This window comes from Gallus gallus, chromosome W (genome assembly GCF_016699485.2).
Source record: "Gallus gallus isolate bGalGal1 chromosome W, bGalGal1.mat.broiler.GRCg7b, whole genome shotgun sequence".
In the NCBI taxonomy this organism is placed as follows: domain Eukaryota; kingdom Metazoa; phylum Chordata; class Aves; order Galliformes; family Phasianidae; genus Gallus; species Gallus gallus.
Genome location: NC_052571.1, coordinates 587,069 through 609,484, shown reverse-complemented (window position 1 = coordinate 609,484; position 22,416 = coordinate 587,069). Strand labels below are relative to the sequence as shown.

The window sequence follows — 22,416 nt, the reverse complement described above, 5'->3', positions numbered from 1 at the left end:
GGTCCTCCAGGGTCATAGAGATGGGGTCCTCCAGGGTCATAGAGTTGGGGTCCTCCAGGGTCATATACATGGGGGAGAGGAGGTCCTCCGGGGTCATAGAGATGGGGTCCTCCGGGGTCATAGAGTTGGGGTCCTCCAGGGTCATAGAGATGGGGGTTGGGGTCCTCCAGGGTCATAGAGTTGTAGGGGGGAGGTCCACCAGGATCATAGAGTTGAGGGGGTTGGGGTCCTCCGGGGTCATACAGTTGGGGTCCTCCAGGGGCACAAAGAAGGGGGGTTGGGGTCCTCCAGGGTCATAGAGTTTAGGGGGTTGGGGGTCCTCCGGGGTCATAAATTTGGGGGTCCTCCAGGGTCATAGAGATGGGGGGATTGCGGTCCTCCAGGGTCATAGAGTTGGGGTCCTCCGGGGGCATAGAGATGGGGGTTGGGGTCCTCCAGGGTCATAGAGATGGAGGGGAGGAGGTCCTCCAGGGTCATAGAGTTGGGGTCCTCCGGGGGCATAGAAATGGGGGTCCTCCAGGGTCATAGAGATGGGGTCCTCCAGGGGCACAAAGAAGGGGGGTTGGGGTCCTCCAGGGTCATAGAGTTAAGGGGGTTGGGGGTCCTCCGGGGTCATAAATTTGGGGGTCCTCCAGGGACACAGAGATGGGGTCCTCCAGGATCATATACATGGGGGAGAGGAGGTCCTCCAGGGTCATAGAGATGGGGTCCTCCAGGGTCATAGAGTTGGGGGTTGGGGGTCCTCCGGGGTCATAAATTTGGGGGTCCTCCAGGGTCATAGAGTTGGGGTTCTCCAGGGTCATAGAGATGGGGGGAAGGAGGTCCTCCAGGGTCATAGAGATGGGGTCCTCCGGGGTCATAGAGTTGGGGGTCCTCCGGGGTCATAGAGTTGGGGTCCTCCACAGTCATATACATGGGGGAGAGGAGGTCCTCCAGGGTCATAGAGTTGGGGGGGTTGGGGTCCTCCAGGGTCATAGAGTTGGGGGGTTGAGTTTGTCCTCCAAGACCATAGAGACGCGGCAGGGGAAGGGGTAGGACGGTCGACCTGGGCTTTTTACCTGCCAGGACCTGAGTCCATTGACACACCAAGGGCTGCGCCATCATCCATCTTTATTTCCCTGCTAGGACCCAAGCAGTCACATTATTACCCCCTTCCAGGACCTTTCCCCCTCCCAACCTTTATTATCTCCCTTCCAGGACCTTTTCCCCCCCTATTATTCCCCTTCCAGGACCTTTTTTCCCCTATTATCCCCCTTCCAGGACCTTTTTTCCCTCCCCAACCTTTATTATCCCCCTTCCAGGACCTTTTTTCCCCTATTATCCCCTTCCAGGACCTTTTTTCCCCTATTATTCCCCTTCCAGGACCTTTTTTTTCCCCCCCCAACCTTTATTATTCCCCTTCCAGGACCTTTTCCCCCCTATTATCCCCCTTCCAGGCCCTTCTTCCCCCCCTTCAACCTTTATTACCCCCCTTCCAGGACCTTTTTCCCCCCCCAACCTTTATTATCTCCCTTCCAGGACCTTTTACCCCCCCCCCCAACCTTTATTATTCCCCTTCCAGGACCTTTTCCCCCCTATTATCCCCTTCCAGGACCTTTTTCCCCCCTATTATTCCCCTTCCAGGACCTTTTTTCCCCTATTATCCCCTTCCAGGACCTTTTTTTCCCCTATTATTCCCCTTCCAGGACCTTTTTTTTCCCCCCCCAACCTTTATTATTCCCCTTCCAGGACCTTTTCCCCCCTATTATCCCCCTTCCAGGCCCTTCTTCCCCCCCTTCAACCATTATTACCCCCCTTCCAGGACCTTTTTCCCCCCCCAACCTTTATTATCTCCCTTCCAGGACCTTTTACCCCCCCCCCAACCTTTATTATTCCCCTTCCAGGACCTTTTCTCCCCTATTATCCCCCTTCCAGGACCTTCTTTCCCCTATTATTCCCCTTCCAGGACCTTTTCCCCCCCTATTATTCCCCTTCCAGGACCTTTTACCCCCCCCCAACCTTTATTATCCCCCTTCCAGGACCTTTTTTCCCCTATTATTCCCCTTCCAGGACCTTTTTTCCCCTATTATCCCCCTTCCAGGACCTTTCCCCCCCCCCCAACCTTTATTATCCCCCTTCCAGGACCTTTTCTACCCCTATTATCCCCCTTCCAGGACCTTTTTTCCCCTATTATTCCCCTTCCAGGACCTTTTTTCCCCTATTATTCCCCTTCCAGGACCTTTCACCCCCCCCAACCTTTATTACCCCCCTTCCAGGACCTTTTTTCCCCTATTATTCCCCTTCCAGGACCTTCCCCCCCCCCCAACCTTTATTATCCCCCTTCCAGGACCTTTTCCCCCCCTATTATTCCCCTTCCAGGACCTTTTACCCCCCCCCAACCTTTATTATCCCCCTTCCAGGACCTTTTTTCCCCTATTATTCCCCTTCCAGGACCTTTTCCCCCCCTATTATCCCCCTCCCAGGAGCTTTTCCCACCCCCAACCTTTATTATCCCCCTTCCAGGACCTTTTCTACCCCTATTATCCCCCTTCCAGGACCTTTTTCCCCTATTATCCCCCTTCCAGGACCTTCTTTCCCCTATTATTCCCCTTCCAGGACCTTTTACCCCCCCCCAACCTTTATTATCCCCCTTCCAGGACCTTTTACCCCCCCCCCCCAACCTTTATTATTCCCCTTCCAGGACCTTTTTTCCCCTATTATTCCCCTTCCAGGACCTTCCCTTTCTCCTCCGCCCTCCACTTCCGGTGCTCCCCACCCCCCCTTCCGCTCCGCCCTCCACTTCCGGTGCTCCCAACCCCCCTCTTCCGCTCCGCCCTCCCACTTCCGGTGCTCCCACCCCCCACTTCCGCTCCGCCCTCCCACTTCCGGTGCTCCCACCCCCCTCTTCCGCCCCGCCCTCCACTTCCGCCCCCCCCGCCCACTTCCGGTCCTCCTTCACTCCCCTCCCCCGCGGCCGCCATGAAGGAGCTCCGAGTGCGGCCCGAACCCCTCCGAGTGCCCCCGAACCCCTCCGAACCCCTTCGGAACCCCTCCGAGTGCTCTCCGAACCCCTTCCGAACCCCTTCCGAGTACTTCCGAACCCTTCCGAACCTTTCCGAACCCCTCCGAGTGCCTCCGAACCCCTTTCCCCCCCCATCTCCCCTCCCCTCCCCCCCGAAACCCCTCCCGAACCCTTCCGAGTACTTCCGAACCCTTCCGATCACCTCCGAACCCCTCCGAGTGCCCTCTGAGCCCCTTCCGAACCCCTCCGAGTCCTTCCGAACCCCTTCCGAACCCTTCCGAACCCCTCCGAGTCCTTCCGATGCCTTCCGAGTCCTTCCGATCACCTCCGAACCCCTCCCGAACCCCTCCGAGTGCCCTCCGAACCCCTTCCGAACCCTTCCGAACCCCTCCGAACCCTTCCGAGTCCTTCCGATCCCTTCCGAACCCCTCCCCTCCCCCTCCCGGAACCCCAAAGCCATCCCTTCCCCTCCCTCCCCCCTCCCGAACCCTTCCGAACCCTTCCGAACCCCTCCGAGTCCTTCCGAACCCCTCCGAACCCCTCCGAGTGCCCTCTGAGCCCCTCCGAACCCCTTCCGATCACCTCCGAGTCCTTCCGATCCCTTCCGAGTACTTCCGAGTGCCCTCTGAGTGCTCTCCGACCCCCTCCGAACCCCTTCCGATCACCTCCGAGTCCTTCCGAACCCTTCCGAACCCCTCCGAGTGCCCTCTGAGCCCCTCCGAACCCCTTCCGATCACCTCCGAGTCCTTCCGAACCCCTTCCGAACCCCTCCGATCCCCTCCGAGTGCCCTCCGACCCCTTCCGAGTCCTTCCGATCCCCTCCGACCCCCTCCGAGTGCTCTCCGACCCCTTCCGAGTGCCTTCCGAGTCCTCCCGATCCCCTCTGAGTGCCTTCCGAGTCCTTCCGAGTCCTTCCGATCCCCTCCGAGCCCCTCCGAGTGCTCTCCGACCCCTTCCGAGTGCCCTCTGAGTGCCTTCCGAGTCCTTCCGAGTGCCCTCCGACCCCCTCCGAGTCCTTCCGAGCCCTTCCGAGTCCTTCCGATCCCCTCTGAGTGCCTTCCGACCCCCTCCGAACCCTTCCGAACCCTTCCGAACCCCTTTCCTCCCCTCCCCTCCCCCTCCCGAACCCTTCCGATCACCTCCGAGTGCCTTCCGAACCCTTCCGAGTCCTTCCGACCCCCTCCGAACCCTTCCGATCCCCTTCCGAACCCTTCCGAACCCCTCCCCTCCCCCTCCCGGAACCCCAAAGCCATCCCTTCCCCTCCCTCCCCCCTCCCTCCCCCCTTCCGAACCCTTCCGAACCCTTCCGAACCCCTCCGAGTCCTTCCGAACCCTTCCGAACCCCTCCGAGTGCCCTCTGAGCCCCTCCGAACCCCTTCCGATCACCTCCGAGTCCTTCCGAGTGCCCTCTGAGTGCCCTCCGACCCCTTCCGAGTCCTTCCGATCCCTTCCGAACCCCTCCGAGTCCTTCCGATCCCCTCCTCCTCCTCCCCTCCCCCTCCCCTCCCCCTCCCGAACCCTTCCGATCACCTCCGAGTGCCTTCCGAGTCCTTCCGATCCCTTCCGAACCCCTCCCCTCCCCCTCCCGGAACCCCAAAGCCATCCCTTCCCCCCTCTCCCCCCTCCCGAACCCCTTCCGAACCCCTCCGAGTCCTTCCGAACCCCTCCGAGTGCCCTCTGAGCCCCTCCGAACCCATTCCGAACCCCTTCCGATCCCCTCCGAGTCCTTCCGATCCCCTCCGAGTCCTTCCGATCCCCTCCTCCCCCTCCCCTCCCCCTTCCGAACCCTTCCGATCACCTCCGAGTCCTTCCGAGTGCCCTCTGAGTGCCTTCCGAACCCTTCCGAGTCCTTCCGATCCCTTCCGAACCCCTCCCCTCCCCCTCCCGGAACCCCAAAGCCATCCCTTCCCCTCCCTCCCCCCTCCCTCCCCCCTCCCGAACCCCTCCGAGTCCTTCCGAACCCTTCCGAACCCCTCCGAGTGCCCTCTGAGCCCCTCCGAACCCCTCCGATCCCCTCCGAGTGCTCTCCGACCCCTTCCAAACCCCTTCCGATCCCCTCCGAGTCCTTCCGAGTGCTCTCCGACCCCTTCCAAACCCCTTCCGATCACCTCCGAGTCCTTCCGAACCCCTTCCGAACCCCTCCGAGTGCTCTCCGACCCCCTCCGAGTGCCCTCTGAGTGCCTTCCGAGTCCTTCCGAACCCCTCCGAGCCCCTCCGAGTGCTCTCCGACCCCCTCCGAGTGCCCTCTGAGTGCCTTCCGAGTCCTTCCGAGTGCCCTCCGACCCCCTCCGAGTCCTTCCGAGCCTTTCCGAGTCCTTCCGATCCCCTCCGAGTGCCTTCCGACCCCCTCCGAACCCTTCCGAACCCTTCCGAACCCCTTTCCTCCCCTCCCCTCCCCCTCCCGAACCCTTCCGATCACCTCCGAGTCCCTCCGAGTGCCCTCCGAACCCTTCCGATCCCTTCCGATCCCTTCCGAACCCCTCCCCTCCCCCTCCCGGAACCCCAAAGCCATCCCTTCCCCTCCCTCCCCCCTCCCTCCCCCCTCCCGAACCCCTTCCGAACCCTTCCGAACCCCTCCGAGTCCTTCCGAACCCCTCCGAACCCCTCCGAGTGCCCTCTGAGCCCCTCCGAACCCATTCCGAACCCCTTCCGATCACCTCCGAGTCCTTCCGATCCCCTCCGAGTCCTTCCGAGTGCTCTCCGACCCCCTCCGAGTGCCCTCTGAGTGCCTTCCGAGTCCTTCCGAGTGCTCTCCGACCCCCTCCGAGTCCTTCCGAGCCCTCCCGAGTCCTTCCGATCCCCTCCGAGTGCTCTCCGACCCCCTCCGAGTGCCCTCTGAGTGCCTTCCGAGTCCTTCCGAGTACTTCCGAGTGCTCTCCGACCCCTTCCGAGTCCTTCCGATCCCTTCCGATCCCTTCCGATCCCTTCCGAACCCCTCCCCTCCCCCTCCCGGAACCCCAAAGCCATCCCTTCCCCTCCCTCTCCCCTCCCTCCCCCCTCCCGAACCCCTTCCGAACCCTTCCGAACCCCTCCGAGTCCTTCCGAGCCCTTCCGAACCCCTCCGAACCCCTTCCGACCCCCTCCGAGTGCCCTCTGAGCCCCTCCGAACCCCTTCCGAACCCCTCCGAGTCCTTCCGAACCCCTCCGAACCCCTCCGAGTGCCCTCTGAGCCCCTCCGGAACCCCTTCCGATCACCTCTGAGTGCCTTCCGAGTCCTTCCGAACCCCCCTCCCCCTTCCGAACCCTTCCGAGTGCTCTCCGACCCCCTCCGAGTGCCTTCCGAGTCCTCCCGATCCCCTCTGAGTGCCTTCCGAGTCCTTCCGAGTACTTCCGATCCCTTCCGAACCCCTCCGAACCCTTCCGAGTCCTTCCGATCCCCTCCTCCCCCTCCCCTCCCCCTCCCCTCCCCCTTCCGAACCCTTCCGATCACCTCCGACCCCTTCCGATCCCTTCCGATCCCTTCCGAACCCCTCCCCTCCCCCTCCCGGAACCCCAAAGCCATCCCTTCCCCTCCCTCCCCCCTCCCGAACCCCTCCGAGTCCTTCCGAACCCTTCCGAACCCCTCCGAACCCCTTCCGACCCCCTCCGAGTGCCCTCTGAGCCCCTCCGAACCCTTCCGAACCCCTCCGAGTGCCCTCTGAGCCCCTCCGAACCCATTCCGAACCCCTTCCGATCACCTCCGAGTCCTTCCGAACCCCTCCGAGTCCTTCCGAACCCCTCCGAACCCTTCCGAACCCCTCCGAGTCCCCTCCGAACCTCTCTTGAAGCCCTCCGAACCCCTTACGATCACCTCCGAGTCCTTCCGAACCCTTCCGAACCCCTCCGAGCCCCTCCGAGTGCTCTCCGACCCCCTCCGAGTGCCCTCTGAGTGCCTTCCGAGTCCTTCCGAGTACTTCCGATCCCCTCCGAACCCCTCCGAGTGCTCTCCGACCCCCTCCGAGTGCCTTCCGAGTCCTTCCGAGTCCTTCTGAGTACTTCCGAGTGCCCTCTGAGTGCCTTCCGAGTCCTTCCGATCACCTCCGAGTCCTTCCGAGTGCCCTCCGACCCCTCCGAGTGCCCTCTGAGTGCCTTCCGAGTCCTTCCGAGTGCCCTCCGACCCCCTCCGAGTCCTTCCGAGCCTTTCCGAGTCCTTCCGAACCCCTCCGAGTCCCTCCGAGTGCCCTCCGAACCCTTCCGATCCCTTCCGATCCCTTCCGAACCCCTCCCCTCCCCCTCCCGGAACCCCAAAGCCATCCCTTCCCCCCCCTCCCCCCTCCCTCCCCCCTCCGAACCCTTCCGAACCCCTCCGAGTCCTTCCGAGTGCCCTCTGAGCCCCTCCGAACCCCTCCGAGTCCTTCCGAACCCCTCCGAGTGCCCTCTGAGCCCCTCCGAACCCCTTCCGAACCCCTCCGAGTCCTTCCGAACCCCTCCGAACCCCTCCGAGTGCCCTCTGAGCCCCTCCGAACCCATTCCGAACCCCTTCCGATCACCTCCGAGTCCTTCCGAACCCCTCCGAGTCCTTCCGAACCCCTCCGAACCCTTCCGAACCCCTCCGAGTCCCCTCCGAACCTCTCTTGAAGCCCTCCGAACCCCTTACGATCACCTCCGAGTCCTTCCGAACCCTTCCGAACCCCTCCGAGCCCCTCCGAGTGCTCTCCGACCCCCTCCGAGTGCCCTCTGAGTGCCTTCCGAGTCCTTCCGAGTCCTTCCGATCCCCTCCGAACCCCTCCGAGTGCTCTCCGACCCCCTCCGAGTGCCTTCCGAGTCCTTCCGAGTCCTTCCGAGTCCTCCCGATCCCCTCTGAGTGCCTTCCGACCCCCTCCGAACCCTTCCGATCCCCTTCCGATCCCTTCCGAACCCCTCCCCTCCCCCTCCCGGAACCCCAAAGCCATCCCTTCCCCTCCCTCCCCCCCTTCCCACCCCTTCCGCCCCCCCCCCACCCCCCCCACTTTACACCCCACCCCCTTTTCCTCCCCACCCCGCCCTATTTCCCTCCTTCCGCCCTTTCCGACTCTCTCCCCCCATCCGCCGCCGCCTTAAAGGGACCCCGACCCCCATTCCACCCCCCGCAAAGCCCCCTTAAGACCCCCCCAAACCCCCCTTAAGACCCCCTTAAGACCCCCCAAAATGGATAAACAGGGCAGGACGGACTGCCCGGCCCTTCCACCGGGTTGGAAGAAAGAAGAGGTGATCCGTAAGTCGGGTTTAAGCGCAGGCAAAAGCGACGTGTATTACTTCAGGTAGAGATATCTCTATATCTATCTATATATATATAGACAGAGAGATCGGAGATCCCGATCCGGATCGACGAAGGGGGGGGATGGAAAGGGAGGAATCCGGACCGGGTTTTGGATGCAGCCGGAGGGGAGATGGGGGAACTCAATGGGGGTTCTATAGGGGGGGGATGGAGGGGGGAAAGGGGGGTTTAAGGGGGTTTAAGGGGGGTTTAAGGGGGCCTTAAGGGGGGGGTGGGGGAGGGGAGGGGGGAGGAGTTGGGGTGGATTGGGGGGAAAACGCGGAGTGGAATAGAAGAGGAATGGGAGTCAATGGGAGTCAATGGGAGGCAATGGGAGGCAATGGCAAAGGGGGAAAACCCGGAGTGGATTTGGAATGGGAGTGGATTGGAGTCAATGGGAGTCAATGGGGGGCAATGGGAGTCAATGGGAGTCAATGGGGGGCAATGGGGGGCAATGGGAGGCAATGGGGGGGGAAAACCCGGAGTGGATTTGGAATGGGAGTCAATGGGAGTCAATGGGAGTCGATTGGGGAACGCAATGGGGGTTCTATAGGGGGGGATGGAGGGGGGAAAAGGGGGGGGAAAAGGGTTTTAAGGGGGGTTTAAGGGGGCCTTAAGGGGGGGTTATGGGGGGGGGGAGGGGGGAGGAGCGGTGTTGGGGTGGGGGGAAAAGGCGGAGTGGAGTGGGAGAGGAATGGGAGTCAATGGGAGTCAATGGGAGGCAATGGGGGGGGAAAACCCGGAGTGGATTTGGAATGGGAGTGGAATGGAGTCAATGGGAGTCAATGGGAGGCAATGGGGGGCAATGGGAGGCAATGGGAGTCAATGGGGGGGGAAAAACCCGGAGTAGATTTGGAATGGGGGTGGATTGGAGTCAATGGGAGGCAATGGGGGGCAATGGGAGTCAATGGGGGGCAATGGGGGGCAATGGGGGGCAATGGGGGGCAATGGGAGTCAATGGGGGGCAATGGGAGTCAATGGGGGGCAATGGGGGGCAGTGGGAGTCAATGGGGGGCAATGGGGGTCAATGGGAGTCAATGGGAGGCAATGGGGGGCAATGGGAGTCAATGGGGGGCAATGGGGGGCAATGGGAGTCAATGGGGGGCAATGGGGGGCAATGGGGGTCAATGGGGGGCAATGGGAGGCAATGGGGGGGGAAAACCCGGAGTGGATTTGGAATGGGAGTGGAATGGAGTCAATGGGAGTCGATTGGGGAACGCAATGGGGGTTCTATAGGGGGGAATGGAGGGGGGAAAGGGGGTTTTAAGGGGGTTTAAGGGGGCCTTAAGGGGGGGGTGGGGGAGGGGAGGGGGGAGGAGTTGGGGTGGATTGGGGGGAAAACGCGGAGTGGAGTGGGAGAGGAATGGGAGTCAATGGGGGGCAATGGGAGTCAATGGGGGGGAAAACCCGGAGTGGATTCTCGGCTGGCAGTGGATTGGAGTCAATGGGAGTCAATGGGAGGCAATGGGGGGCAATGGGAGTCAATGGGAGGCAATGGGGGGCAATGGGAGTCAATGGGGGGGGAAAACCCGGAGTGGATTTGCAATGGGAGTGGATTGGAGTCAATGGGAGTCAATGGGAGTGGATTGGAGTCAATGGGGGGCAATGGGAGGCAATGGGGGGCAATGGGAGTCAATGGGGGTCAATGGGAGGCAATGGGGGGCAATGGAGGGGGAAAACCCGGAGTGGATTTGGAATGGGGGTGGATTGGAGTCAATGGGAGTCAATGGGAGTCAATGGGGGGTAATGGGAGTCAATGGGGGGCAATGGGAGTCAATGGGGGGGCAATGGGGTCCTAATGGGGGGCAATGGGGGGCAATGGGGGGCAATGGGGGGCAATGGGGGTCAATGGGGGGGCAATGGGGTCCTAATGGGGGCAATGGGAGTCAATGGGGGGCAATGGGAGGCAATGGGGGGGAAAACCCGGAGTGGATTCTCGGCTGGCAGTGGATTGGAGTCAATGGAAGTCAATGGGAGGCAATGGGGGGCAATGGGAGGCAATGGGAGGGGATTGAAGGGGGGGAAAACCCGGAGTGGATTTGGAATGGGGGTGGATTGGAGTCAATGGGAGTCAATGGGGGGCAATGGGGGGCAATGGGAGTCAATGGGAGTCAATGGGGGGCAATGGGGGGCAATGGGAGTCAATGGGAGGCAATGGGGGGGGAAAACCCGGAGTGGATTTGGAATGGGAGTGGAATGGGAGTCAATGGGGGGCAATGGGGGGCAATGGGGGGCAATGGGAGTCAATGGGGGGCAATATGGGGCAATGGGAGTCAATGGGGGGCAATGGGAGTCAATGGGGGGCAATGGGGGGCAATGGGAGGCAATGGGAGTCAATGGGGGGGGAAAACCCGGAGTGGATTTGGAATGGGAGTCAATGGGGGCCAATGGGAGTTAATGGGAGTCAATGGGGGGCAGTAGGAGGCAATGGGGGGCAATGGGGTCCTAATGGGGGGCAATGGGGGGCAGTGGGAGTCAATGGGGGGGCAATGGGGTCCTAATGGGGGGCAATGGGGGGCAGTGGGAGTCAATGGAAGGCAATGGGAGGCAATGGGGGGCAGTGGGAGTCAATGGGGGGGCAATGGGGTCCTAATGGGGGGCAATGGGGGCAGTGGGAGTCAATGGGGGGCAATGGGAGGCAATGGGGGGGGGAAACCCGGAGTGGATTTGCAATGGGGGTGGATTGGAGTCAATGGGAGTCGATTGGGGAACGCAATGGGGGTTCTATAGGGGGGAATGGAGGGGGGAAAGGGGGGGTTTAAGGGGGGTTATGGGGGGCCTTAAGGGGGGGTTATGGGGGGGGGGAGGGGGGAGGAGCGGTGTTGGGGTGGGGGGAAAAGGCGGAGTGGAGTGGGAGAGGAATGGGAGTCAATGGGAGGCAATGGGAGGCAATGGGAGTCAATGGGGGGGGAAAACCCGGAGTGGATTCTCGGCTGGGAGTGGATTGGAGTCAATGGGAGTCAATGGGAGTGGATTGGAGTCAATGGGGGGCAATGGGAGGCAATGGGAGTCAATGGGAGGCAATGGGGGGCAATGGGGTCCTAATGGGGGGCAATGGGGGGCAGTGGGAGTCAATGGGAGGCAATGGGGGTCAATGGGGGGCAATGGGGGTCCATGGGAGGGAAATGGGGTCCTAATGGAGGGCAATGGGAGTCAATGGGAGTCAATGGGGGGGGAAAACCCGGAGTGGATTTGGAATAGGAGTCAATGGGGGCCAATGGGAGTCAATGGGAGTCAATGGGGGGCAGTAGGAGGCAATGGGGGGCAATGGGGGTCAATGGGGGGCAGTGGGAGTCAATGGGGGGCGATGGGAGTCAATGGGGTGGAAAACCCGGAGTGGATTTGGAATGGGAGTGGATTGGAGTCAATGGGAGTCAATGGGAGTGGATTGGAGTCAATGGGGGGCAATGGGAGGCAATGGGGGGCAATGGGAGGCAATGGGAGGGGATTGAAGGGGGGGAAAACCCGGAGTGGATTTGGAATGGGGGTGGATTGGAGTCAATGGGAGTCAATGGGAGGCAATGGGGGGCAATGGGAGTCAATGGGGGGCAATGGGAGGCAATGGGGGGCAATGGAGGGGGAAAACCCGGAGTGGATTCTCGGCTGGCAGTGGATTGGAGTCAATGGGAGGCAATGGGAGTCAATGGGGGGCAATGGGGGGCAATGGGGGTCAATGGGGGGCAATGGGAGGCAATGGGGGGGGAAAACCCGGAGTGGATTTGGAATGGGGGTGGATTGGAGTCAATGGGAGTCAATGGGAGGCAATGGGAGGCAATGGGAGGCAATGGGGGGCAGTGGGAGTCAATGGGGGGCAATGGGGTCCTAATGGGGGGCAATGGGGGGCAGTGGGAGTCAATGGGGGTCAATGGGGGGCAATGGGAGTCAATGGGGGGCAATGGGAGTCAATGGGGGGGGAAAACCCGGAGTGGATTCTCGGCTGGGAGTGGATTGGAGTCAATGGGAGTCGATTGGGGAATGCAATGGGGGTTCTATAGGGGGAATGGAGGGGGGAAAGGGGGGTTTAAGGGGGCTTAAGGGGGAGAAATGGGGTGGGGGGGGGAGGGGAGGGGGGAGGAGTTGGGGGGGATTGGGGGGAAAACGCGGAGTGGACTCGGAGAGGAATGGGAGTCAATGGGAGTCAATGGGAGGGGATTGAAGGGGGGGGAAAACCCGGAGTGGATTTGCAATGGGGGTGGATTGGAGTCAATGGGAGTCAATGGGAGGCAATGGGGGGCAATGGGGTCCTAATGGGGGGCAATATGGGGCAATGGGAGTCAATGGGGGGCAATGGGGGGCAATGGGGGGCAATGGGAGGCAATGAGGGGCAATGGAGGTCAATGGGAGTCAATGGGGGGCAATGGGGTCCTAATGGGGGGCAATGGGGGGCAGTGGGAGTCAATGGGGGGCAATGGGGGGCAATGGGGGGCAATGGGGGTCAATGGGGGGGCAATGGGGTCCTAATGGGGGCAATGGGAGTCAATGGGGGGCAATGGGGGGCAATGGAGGGGGAAAACCCGGAGTGGATTCTCGGCTGGGAGTGGATTGGAGTCAATGGGAGTCGATTGGGGAACGCAATGGGGGTTCTATAGGGGGGGATGGAGGGGGGAAAGGGGGGGTTTAAGGGGGTTTAAGGGGGGGAAATGGGGTGGGGGGGGGGAGGGGAGGGGGGAGGAGTTGGGGTGGATTGGGGGGAAAACGCGGAGTGGAATAGGAGAGGAATGGGAGTCAATGGGAGGCAATGGGAGTCAATGGGGGGCAATGGGGGGCAATGGGAGTCAATGGGGGTCAATGGGGGGCAATGGGGGTCAATGGGAGTCAATGGGGGGCAATGGGGGGGGAAAACCCGGAGTGGATTTGGAATGGGGGTGGATTGGAGTCAATGGGAGTCAATGGGGGGCAATGGGGGGTAATGGGAGTCAATGGGGGGGGGAAACCCGGAGTGGATTTGGAATGGGAGTGGATTGGAGTCAATGGGAGTCAATGGGGGTCAATGGGAGGCAATGGGGGGCAATGGGAGTCAATGGGGGGCAATGGGGGGCAATGGGGGGCAATGGGGTCCTAATGGGGGTCAATGGGGGGCAGTGGGAGTCAATGGGGGGCAATGGGAGGCAATAGGGGTCAATGGGGGGGAATGGGGGTCAATGGGAGACAATGGGAGGCAATGGGGGGCAATGGGAGTCAATGGGGGGGGAAAACCCGGAGTGGATTTGGAATGGGAGTCAATGGGGGCCAATGGGAGTCAATGGGAGTCAATGGGGGGCAATGGGGTCCTAATGGGGGGCAATGGGGGTCAATGGGGGGGAATGGGGGTCAATGGGAGTCAATGGGGGGCAATGGGGGGCAATGGGGGGGCAATGGGGTCCTAATGGGGGGCAATGGGGGGCAGTGGGAGTCAATGGGGGGCAATGGGGGGCAATGGGAGGCAATGGGGGTCAATGGGGGGGAATGGGGGTCAATGGGAGACAATGGGAGGCAATGGGGGGCAATGGGGGGCAATGGGAGTCAATGGGGGGCAATGGGGGTCAATGGGGGGCAGTGGGAGTCAATGGGGGGCAATGGGGGTCAATGGGGGGGAATGGGAGGCAATGGGGGTCAATGGGAGTCAATGGGGGGGAATGGGGGTCAATGGGGGTCAATGGGAGTCAATGGGGGGCAATGGGAGTCAATGGGAGTCAATGGGAGTCAATGGGGGGCAATGGGAGTGGGGGGGGGATTTTTGGGGTGAAAAAAGGGGATTTTTGGGGTCAAAAGTGGGATTTTGGGGGGTCCATCCGCCCCATAGATCCCCGTAGGGTCAGAGTGGGATATTTTAGGGTGAAAATGTCCGATTTTGGGGTCAAAAATGGTCGATTTTGGGGTCTTTTCGCAGCCATTCACCGCCGTTGCGGTTATGGGGTTTTTTATGGGGTTTTTGGGGTCAAATGGGGGATTTTTGGGACATCCTCCACCCCATAGATATTTGTAGGGCCAAAGTGAGGTTTTTTGGGGTCAATTGTTGCGATTTTGGGGTCAAAAAGTCCAATTTTGGGTCAAAAATGGTCCATTTGGGGTCTTTTCGCACCCATTCGCCACCATTACGTTTATAGGGTTTCTTATGGGGTTTTTGGGGTCCAATGGGGGATTTTTGGGACATCCTCCACCCCATGAATATTTGTAGGGCCAAAGTGAGGTTTTTTGGGGTCAATTGTTGCGATTTTGGGGTCAAAAAGTCCAATTTTGGGGCTGAAAATGGCTGATTTCAGTGTCTTTTCGCAGCCATTCGCCGCCCTTCCGTTTATAGGGTTTTTTATGGGGTTTTTGGGGTTTTTTGGGGCTGGGAATATGGGATTTTTGGGGTTTTTTCCTCCCCATAGATTTGTGTAGGGTTAAGGTGAGATATTTTAGGGTCAACCTTTGAGATTTTGGGGTGAAAATATGCAATTTTGGGTCAAAAATGGTCGATTTTCCCACCCATTCACAGCCGTTGCGGTTATAGGGTTTTTTATGGGGTTTTTGGGGTCCAATGGAGGATTTTGGGGGTTTTCTCCACCCCATAGATATTTGTAGGGCCAAAGTGAGGTTTTTTGGGGTCAACCTTTGAGATTTTGGGGTCAAAAAGTCCAATTTTGGGCTCAAAAACAGCGATTTTGGGGTCTTTTCCTACACCTTCACAGCTGTTACGGTTATAGGGTTTTTTATGGGGTTTTTGGGGTCCAATGGGGGATTTTTGGGACATCCTCCACCCCATAGATTTGTGTAGGGCCAAAGTGAGATATTTGGGGTCAATTGTTGAGATTTTGGGGTCAAAATGTCTGATTTTGGGCTCAAAAACAGCGATTTTGGGGTCTTTTCGCAGCCATTTGCTGCCCTACGTTTATAGGGTTTTTTATGGGGTTTTTGGGGTTTTTTGCGGCTGGGAATATGGGATTTTGGGGACTTTTTCCACCCCATAGATTTGTGTAGGGTTAAGGTGAGATATTTTAGGGTCAACCTTGGAGATTTTGGGGTGAAAATATGCAATTTTGGGTCAAAAATGGTCGATTTTCCCACCCATTCACAGCCGTTGCGGTTATAGGGTTTTTTATGGGGTTTTTGGGGCTGAGAATATGGGATTTTTGGGGTTTTCTCCTCCCCATAGATATTTGTAGGGCCAAAGTGAGGTTTTTTGGGGTCAATTGTTGAGATTTTGGGGTCAAAAAGTCCAAATTTGGGGTCAAAAATGGTCCCATCGCACCCATTCGCCGCCCTTCCGTTTATAGGGTTTTTTATGGGGTTTTTGGGGTCCAATGGGGGATTTTTGGGGTTTTCTCCTCCCCAAGTATCCATTTAGGGTAAGAGGACATATATTAGGGTCAACCTTTGAGATTTTGGGGTCAAAAAGTCCAATTTTGGGGCTGAAAATGGCCGATTTCAGTGTCTTTTCCCACCCATTCACCGCCCTTCCATTTATAGGGTTTTTTATGGGGTTTTTGGGGTTTTTTGGGGCTGGGAATATGGGATTTTGGGGACTTTTTCCACCCCATAGATTTGTGTAGGGTAAGGGGAGATATTTTGGGGTCAACCTTTGAGATTTTGGGGTCAAAAAGTCCAAATTTGGGGTCAAAAATGGTCCCATAGCACCCATTCGCCACCCTTCCGTTTATAGGGTTTTTTATGGGGTTTTTGGGGTTTTTTGGGGCTGGGAATATGGGATTTTTGGGGTTTTCTCCTCCCCATAGATATTTGTAGGGCCAAAGTGAGGTATTTTGGGGTCAACCTTTGAGATTTTGGGGTCAAAAAGTCCAATTTTGGGGTCAAAAATGGCCAATTTTGGGGTCTATTCCTACCCACTCACCGCCCTTACGGTTATAGGGTTTTTTATGGGGTTTTTGGGGCTGAGAATATGGGATTTTTGGGATTTTTCTTCCCTGTGAGTCTCTGTAGGGCCTAAGAGAGATATTTTGGGGTGAATATTGGCGATTTTGGGGTCAAAATGTCCACTTTTGGGGCCGAAAATGGCCGATTTTGGTGTCTTTTCGCAGCCATTCGCCACCATTACGTTTATAGGGTTTTTTATGGGGTTTTTGGGGCTGAGAATATGGGATTTTTGGGATTTTTCTTCCCTGTGAGTCTCTGTATGGCCTAAGAGAGATATTTTGGGGTCAACCTTTGAGATTTTGGGGTCAAAAAGTCCAATTTTGGGGCTGAAAACAGCGATTTTGGGGTCTTTTCGCAGTCATTCGCCGCCGTTGCGTTTATAGGGTTTTTTATGGGGTTTTTGGGGCTGGGAATATGGGATTTTTGGGGTTTTCTCCTCCTCATATGTCCATTTAGGGTTAGGGGGGATATTTTGGGGTCAATTGTTGTGATTTGGGGTTGAAAAGTCCAATTTTGGGTCAAAAATGGTCGATTTTGGGGTCTTTTCCTACACCTTCACCGCCGTTACGGTTATAGGGTTTTTTATGGGGTTTTTGGGGTCCAATGGAGGATTTTGGGGGTTTTCTCCACCCCATAGATATTTGTAGGGCCAAAGTGAGGTATTTTGGGGTCAATTGTTGCGATTTTGGGGTCAAAATGTCTGATTTTGGGCTCAAAAACAGCGATTTTGGGGTCTTTTCGCAGCCATTCGCCGCCGTTGCGGTTATGGGGTTTTTTATGGGGTTTTTGGGGCTGAGAATATGGGATTTTTGGGGTTTTCTCCTCCCCATAGATATTTGTAGGGCCAAAGTGAGGTATTTTGGGGTCAACCTTTGAGATTTTGGGGTCAAAAAGTCCAATTTTGGGGTCAAAAATGGCCAATTTTGGGGTCTATTCCTACCCACTCACCGCCCTTACGGTTATAGGGTTTTTTATGGGGTTTTTGGGGCTGGGAATATGGGATTTTTGGGATTTTTCTTCCCTGTGAGTCTCTGTATGGCCTAAGAGAGATATTTTGGGGTCAACCTTTGAGATTTTGGGGTCAAAAAGTCCAATTTGGGGCTCAAAAACAGCGATTTTGGGGTCTTTTCCTACCCCTTCGCCGCCGTTCCGGTTATAGGGTTTTTTATGGGGTTTTTGGGGTCCAATGGGGGATTTTGGGGGTTTTCTCCACCCCATAAATATTTGTAGGGCCAAAGTGAGGTTTTTTGGGGTCAATTGTTGAGATTTTGGGGTCAAAAAGTCCAAATTTGGGGTCAAAAATGGTCCCATCGCACCCATTCGCCGCCCTTCCGTTTATAGGGTTTTTTATGGGGTTTTGGGGGTTTTTGGGGCTGGGAATATGGGATTTTGGGGATTTTTCTTCCCTGTGAGTCTCTGTAGGGCCTAAGAGAGATATTTTGGGGTGAATATTGGCAATTTTGGGGTCAAAAAGTCCGATTTTGGGGCCGAAAATGGTCGATTTTGGTGTCTTCGCAGCCATTCGCCGCCCTTCCGTTTATAGGGTTTTTTATGGGGTTTTTGGGGTCCAATGGGGGATTTTTGGGGTTTTCTCCACCCCATATATCCATTTAGGGTTAGGGGGTTAATTTTGGGGTCAATTGTTGTGATTTGGGGTTGAAAAGTCCAATTTTGGGCTCAGAAACAGCGATTTTGGGGTCTTTTCGCACCCATTTGCCGCCCTTCCGGTTATAGGGTTTTTTATGGGGTTTTTGGGGCTGAGAATATGGGATTTTTGGGGTTTTCTCCTCCCCATAGATATTTGTAGGGCCAAAGTGAGGTATTTTGGGGTCAATTGTTGAGATTTTGGGGTGAAAATATGCAATTTTGGGTCAAAAATGGTCGATTTTCCCACCCATTCACAGCCGTTGCGGTTATAGGGTTTTTTATGGGGTTTTTGGGGCTGGGAATATGGGATTTTGGGGGTTTTCTCCACCCCATATATCCATTTAGGGTTAGGGGGTTAATTTTGGGGTCAATTGTTGTGATTTGGGGTTGAAAAGTCCAATTTTGGGCTCAAAAACAGCGATTTTGGGGTCTTTTCGCAGCCATTCGCCACCATTACGTTTATAGGGTTTTTTATGGGGTTTTTGGGGCTGGGAATATGGGATTTTTGGGATTTTTCTTCCCCATAGATTTGTGTAGGGCCAAAGTGAGGTTTTTTGGGGTCAATTGTTGAGATTTTGGGGTGAAAATATGCAATTTTGGGTCAAAAATGGTCGATTTTCCCACCCATTCACAGCCGTTGCGGTTATGGGGTTTTTTATGGGGTTTTTGGGGCTGAGAATATGGGATTTTTGGGGTTTTCTCCACCCCATATATCCATTCAGGGTTAGGGGGGATACTTTGGGGTGAATCTTGGCGATTTTGGGGTGAAAATGTCCGATTTTGGGGCCGAAAATGGTCGATTTTGGTGTCTTTTCGCAGCCATTCGCCGCCGTTGCGGTTATGGGGTTTTTTATGGGGTTTTTGGGGCTGAGAATATGGGATTTTGGGGATTTTTCTTCCCTGTGAGTCTCTGTAGGGCCTAAGAGAGATATTTTGGGGTCAATTGTTGTGATTTTGGGGTCAAAAAGTCCACTTTTGGGGCCGAAAATGGTCGATTTTGGTGTCTTTTCGCACCCATTCACCGCCGTTGCGGTTATGGGGTTTTTTATGGGGTTTTTGGGGCTGAGAATATGGGATTTTTGGGGTTTTCTCCACCCCATAGATATTTGTAGGGCCAAAGTGAGGTATTTTGGGGTCAATTGTTGCGATTTTGGGGTCAAAACGTCCAATTTTGGGGCTGAAAATGGTCCATTTGGGGGTCTTTTCCCACCCATTCACCGCCGTTGCGGTTATAGGGTTTTTTATGGGGTTTTTGGGGTCAAATGGGGGATTTTTGGGGTTTTCTCCACCCCATATATCCATTTAGGGTAAGGGGAGATACTTTGGGGTGAATATTGGCAATTTTGGGGTGAAAATGTCCAATTTTGGGGCTGAAAACTGTCGATTTGGGGGTCTTTTCCCACCCATTGGCCACTCTTACGTTTATAGGGTTTTTTATGGGGTTTTTGGGGCTGGGAATATGGGATTTTTTGGGGGTTTTTTTTCTTCTCTGCCCCCACAGTCCGAGCGGGAAGAAGTTCCGAAGCAAACCTCAACTTGCCCGTTATTTGGGGAACGCCGTGGATTTGAGTTGTTTCGATTTCCGCACGGGCAAAATGATGCCGAGTAAATTACAGAAGAATAAACAGAGATTGAGGAACGAATCGCTTCATCCCAATAAGGTACGCTGGCCCTTTAAGAGGACGATCCTAGAAGCCCATAACCCCATAACCCCATTAATAACCCCATTAATAACCCCAAAACCCCATTAATAACCCCATAACCCCATTAATAACCCCATTAATAACCCCATAACCCCATTAATAACCCCAAAACCCCATTAATAACCCCATTAATAACCCCAAAACCCCATTAATAACCCCATAACCCCATTAATAACCCCATTAATAACCCCATAACCCCATTAATACCCCCAAAACCCCATTAATAACCCCAAAACCCCATTAATAACCCCATTAATAACCCCAAAACCCCATTAATAACCCCATAACCCCATTAATAACCCCATTAAAACCCCAAAACCCCATTAATAACCCCAAAACCCCATTAATAACCCCATTAATAACCCCAAAACCCCATTAATAACCCCATTAATACCCCCATAACCCCATTAATAACCCCAAAACCCCATTAATAACCCCATTAATAACCCCATAACCCCATTAATAACCCCAAAACCCCATTAATAACCCCATTAATAACCCCATAACCCCATTAATAACCCCATTAATACCCCCAAAACCCCATTAATAACCCCATAACCCCATTAATAACCCCCAAAACCCCATTAATAACCCCATTAATAACCCCATAACCCCATTAATAACCCCAAAACCCCATTAATAACCCCATTAATAACCCCAAAACCCCATTAATAACCCCATTAATAACCCCATAACCCCATTAATAACCCCAAAACCCCATTAATAACCCCATTAATAACCCCATAACCCCATTAATAACCCCATTAATACCCCCATAACCCCATTAATAACCCCATAACCCCATTAATACCCCCAAAACCCCATTAATAACCCCAAAACCCCATTAATAACCCCATTAATAACCCCATAACCCCATTAATAACCCCCAAAACCCCATTAATAACCCCATTAATAACCCCAAAACCCCATTAATACCCCCAAAACCCCATTAATAACCCCATTAATAACCCCATAACCCCATTAATAACCCCATAATCCCATTAATAACCCCATTAATAACCCCAAAGCCCCATTAATAACCCCATTAATACCCCCATAACCCCATTAATACCCCCAAAACCCCATTAATAACCCCATAACCCCATTAATAACCCCATTAATAACCCCATAACCCCATTAATACCCCCATAATCCCATTAATAACCCCATTAATAACCCCATAACCCCATTAATAACCCCATAACCCCATTAATAACCCCATTAATAACCCCATAACCCCATTAATAACCCCAAAACCCCATTAATAACCCCATTAATAACCCCAAAACCCCATTAATAACCCCATAACCCCATTAATAACCCCATTAATAACCCCATAACCCCATTAATACCCCCAAAACCCCATTAATAACCCCAAAACCCCATTAATAACCCCATTAATAACCCCATAACCCCATTAATAACCCCATTAATAACCCCACAATCCCATTAATAACCCTATTAATAACCCCAAAACCCCATTAATAACCCCATTAATAACCCCATTAATACCCCCATAATCCCATTAATAACCCCATTAATAACCCCATAACCCCATTAATAACCCCAAAACCCCATTAATAACCCCATTAATAACCCCATAACCCCATTAATACCCCCAAAACCCCATTAATAACCCCATTAATACCCCCAAAACCCCATTAATAACCCCATAACGCCATTAATAACCCCATAACCCCATTAATAACCCCATTAATAACCCCATAACCCCATTAATACCCCCAAAACCCCATTAATAACCCCAAAACCCCATTAATAACCCCATTAATAACCCCAAAACCCCATTAATACCCCCATAACCCCATTAATAACCCCAAAACCCCATTAATAACCCCATTAATAACCCCAAAACCCCATTAATAACCCCAAAACCCCATTAATAACCCCATTAATAACCCCAAAACCCCATTAATACCCCCATAACCCCATTAATAACCCCATAACCCCATTAATAACCCCATTAATAACCCCAAAACCCCATTAATAACCCCAAAACCCCATTAATAACCCCATTAATAACCCCAAAACCCCATTAATACCCCCAAAACCCCATTAATAACCCCATTAATAACCCCAAAACCCCATTAATAACCCCATAACCCCATTAATAACCCCATTAATAACCCCAAAACCCCATTAATAACCCCATTAATAACCCCAAAACCCCATTAATAACCCCATAACCCCATTAATAACCCCATTAATAACCCCAAAACCCCATTAATAACCCCATTAATACCCCCATAACCCCATTAATAACCCCATTAATAACCCCAAAGCCCCATTAATAACCCCATAACCCCATTAATAACCCCATTAATAACCCCAAAACCCCATTAATAACCCCATTAATAACCCCATAACCCCATTAATAACCCCATTAATAACCCCAAAACCCCATTAATAACCCCATTAATAACCCCATAACCCCATTAATAACCCCAAAACCCCATTAATAACCCCAAAACCCCATTAATAACCCCATTAATACCCCCATAACCCCATTAATAACCCCATAACCCCATTAAAAACCCCATTAATAACCCCAAAACCCCATTAATACCCCCATAATCCCATTAATAACCCCATTAATAACCCCATAACCCCATTAATAACCCCATTAATACCCCCATAACCCCATTAATAACCCCATAATCCCATTAATAACCCCATTAATACCCCAAAACCCCATTAATAACCCCAAAACCCCATTAATAACCCCATTAATAACCCCAAAACCCCATTAATAACCCCAAAACCCCATTAATAATCCCATAACCCCATTAATAACCCCATTAATACCCCCAAAACCCCATTAATAACCCCAAAACCCCATTAATAACCCCATTAATAACCCCATTAATACCCCCAAAACCCCATTAATAACCCCATAACCCCATTAATAACCCCATTAATAACCCCATAACCCCATTAATAACCCCAAAACCCCATTAATAACCCCATTAATAACCCCAAAACCCCATTAATAACCC

The 22,416-nt window shown here is 54.4% G+C and overlaps 1 protein-coding gene and 1 long non-coding RNA gene across 2 annotated transcripts in view; one reads left to right on the top strand and one right to left on the bottom strand.

Moving 5' to 3' along the window:
- Positions 1-6: 6 nt before the first annotated feature.
- LOC121108222 lies at positions 7-5,786 on the bottom strand. The gene is made up of 3 exons (XR_006932313.1): positions 5,659-5,786; positions 1,059-1,121; positions 7-253 (listed from the first exon to the last, which is right to left on the bottom strand). It is a non-coding gene; the product is annotated as an uncharacterized LOC121108222 (long non-coding RNA).
- Positions 5,787-7,964: 2,178 nt separating this feature from the next.
- MBD2 (methyl-CpG binding domain protein 2) overlaps positions 7,965-22,416 on the top strand; it is a 35,154-nt gene continuing 20,702 nt past the window's right edge. Inside the window, exons 1-2 of the mRNA NM_001012403.2 lie at positions 7,965-8,220; positions 19,201-19,360. Coding sequence (NP_001012403.1) covers positions 8,108-8,220; positions 19,201-19,360 — 273 coding nt within the window. The 5' untranslated portion in view covers positions 7,965-8,107. The remainder of the gene's footprint in view (positions 8,221-19,200; positions 19,361-22,416) is intronic.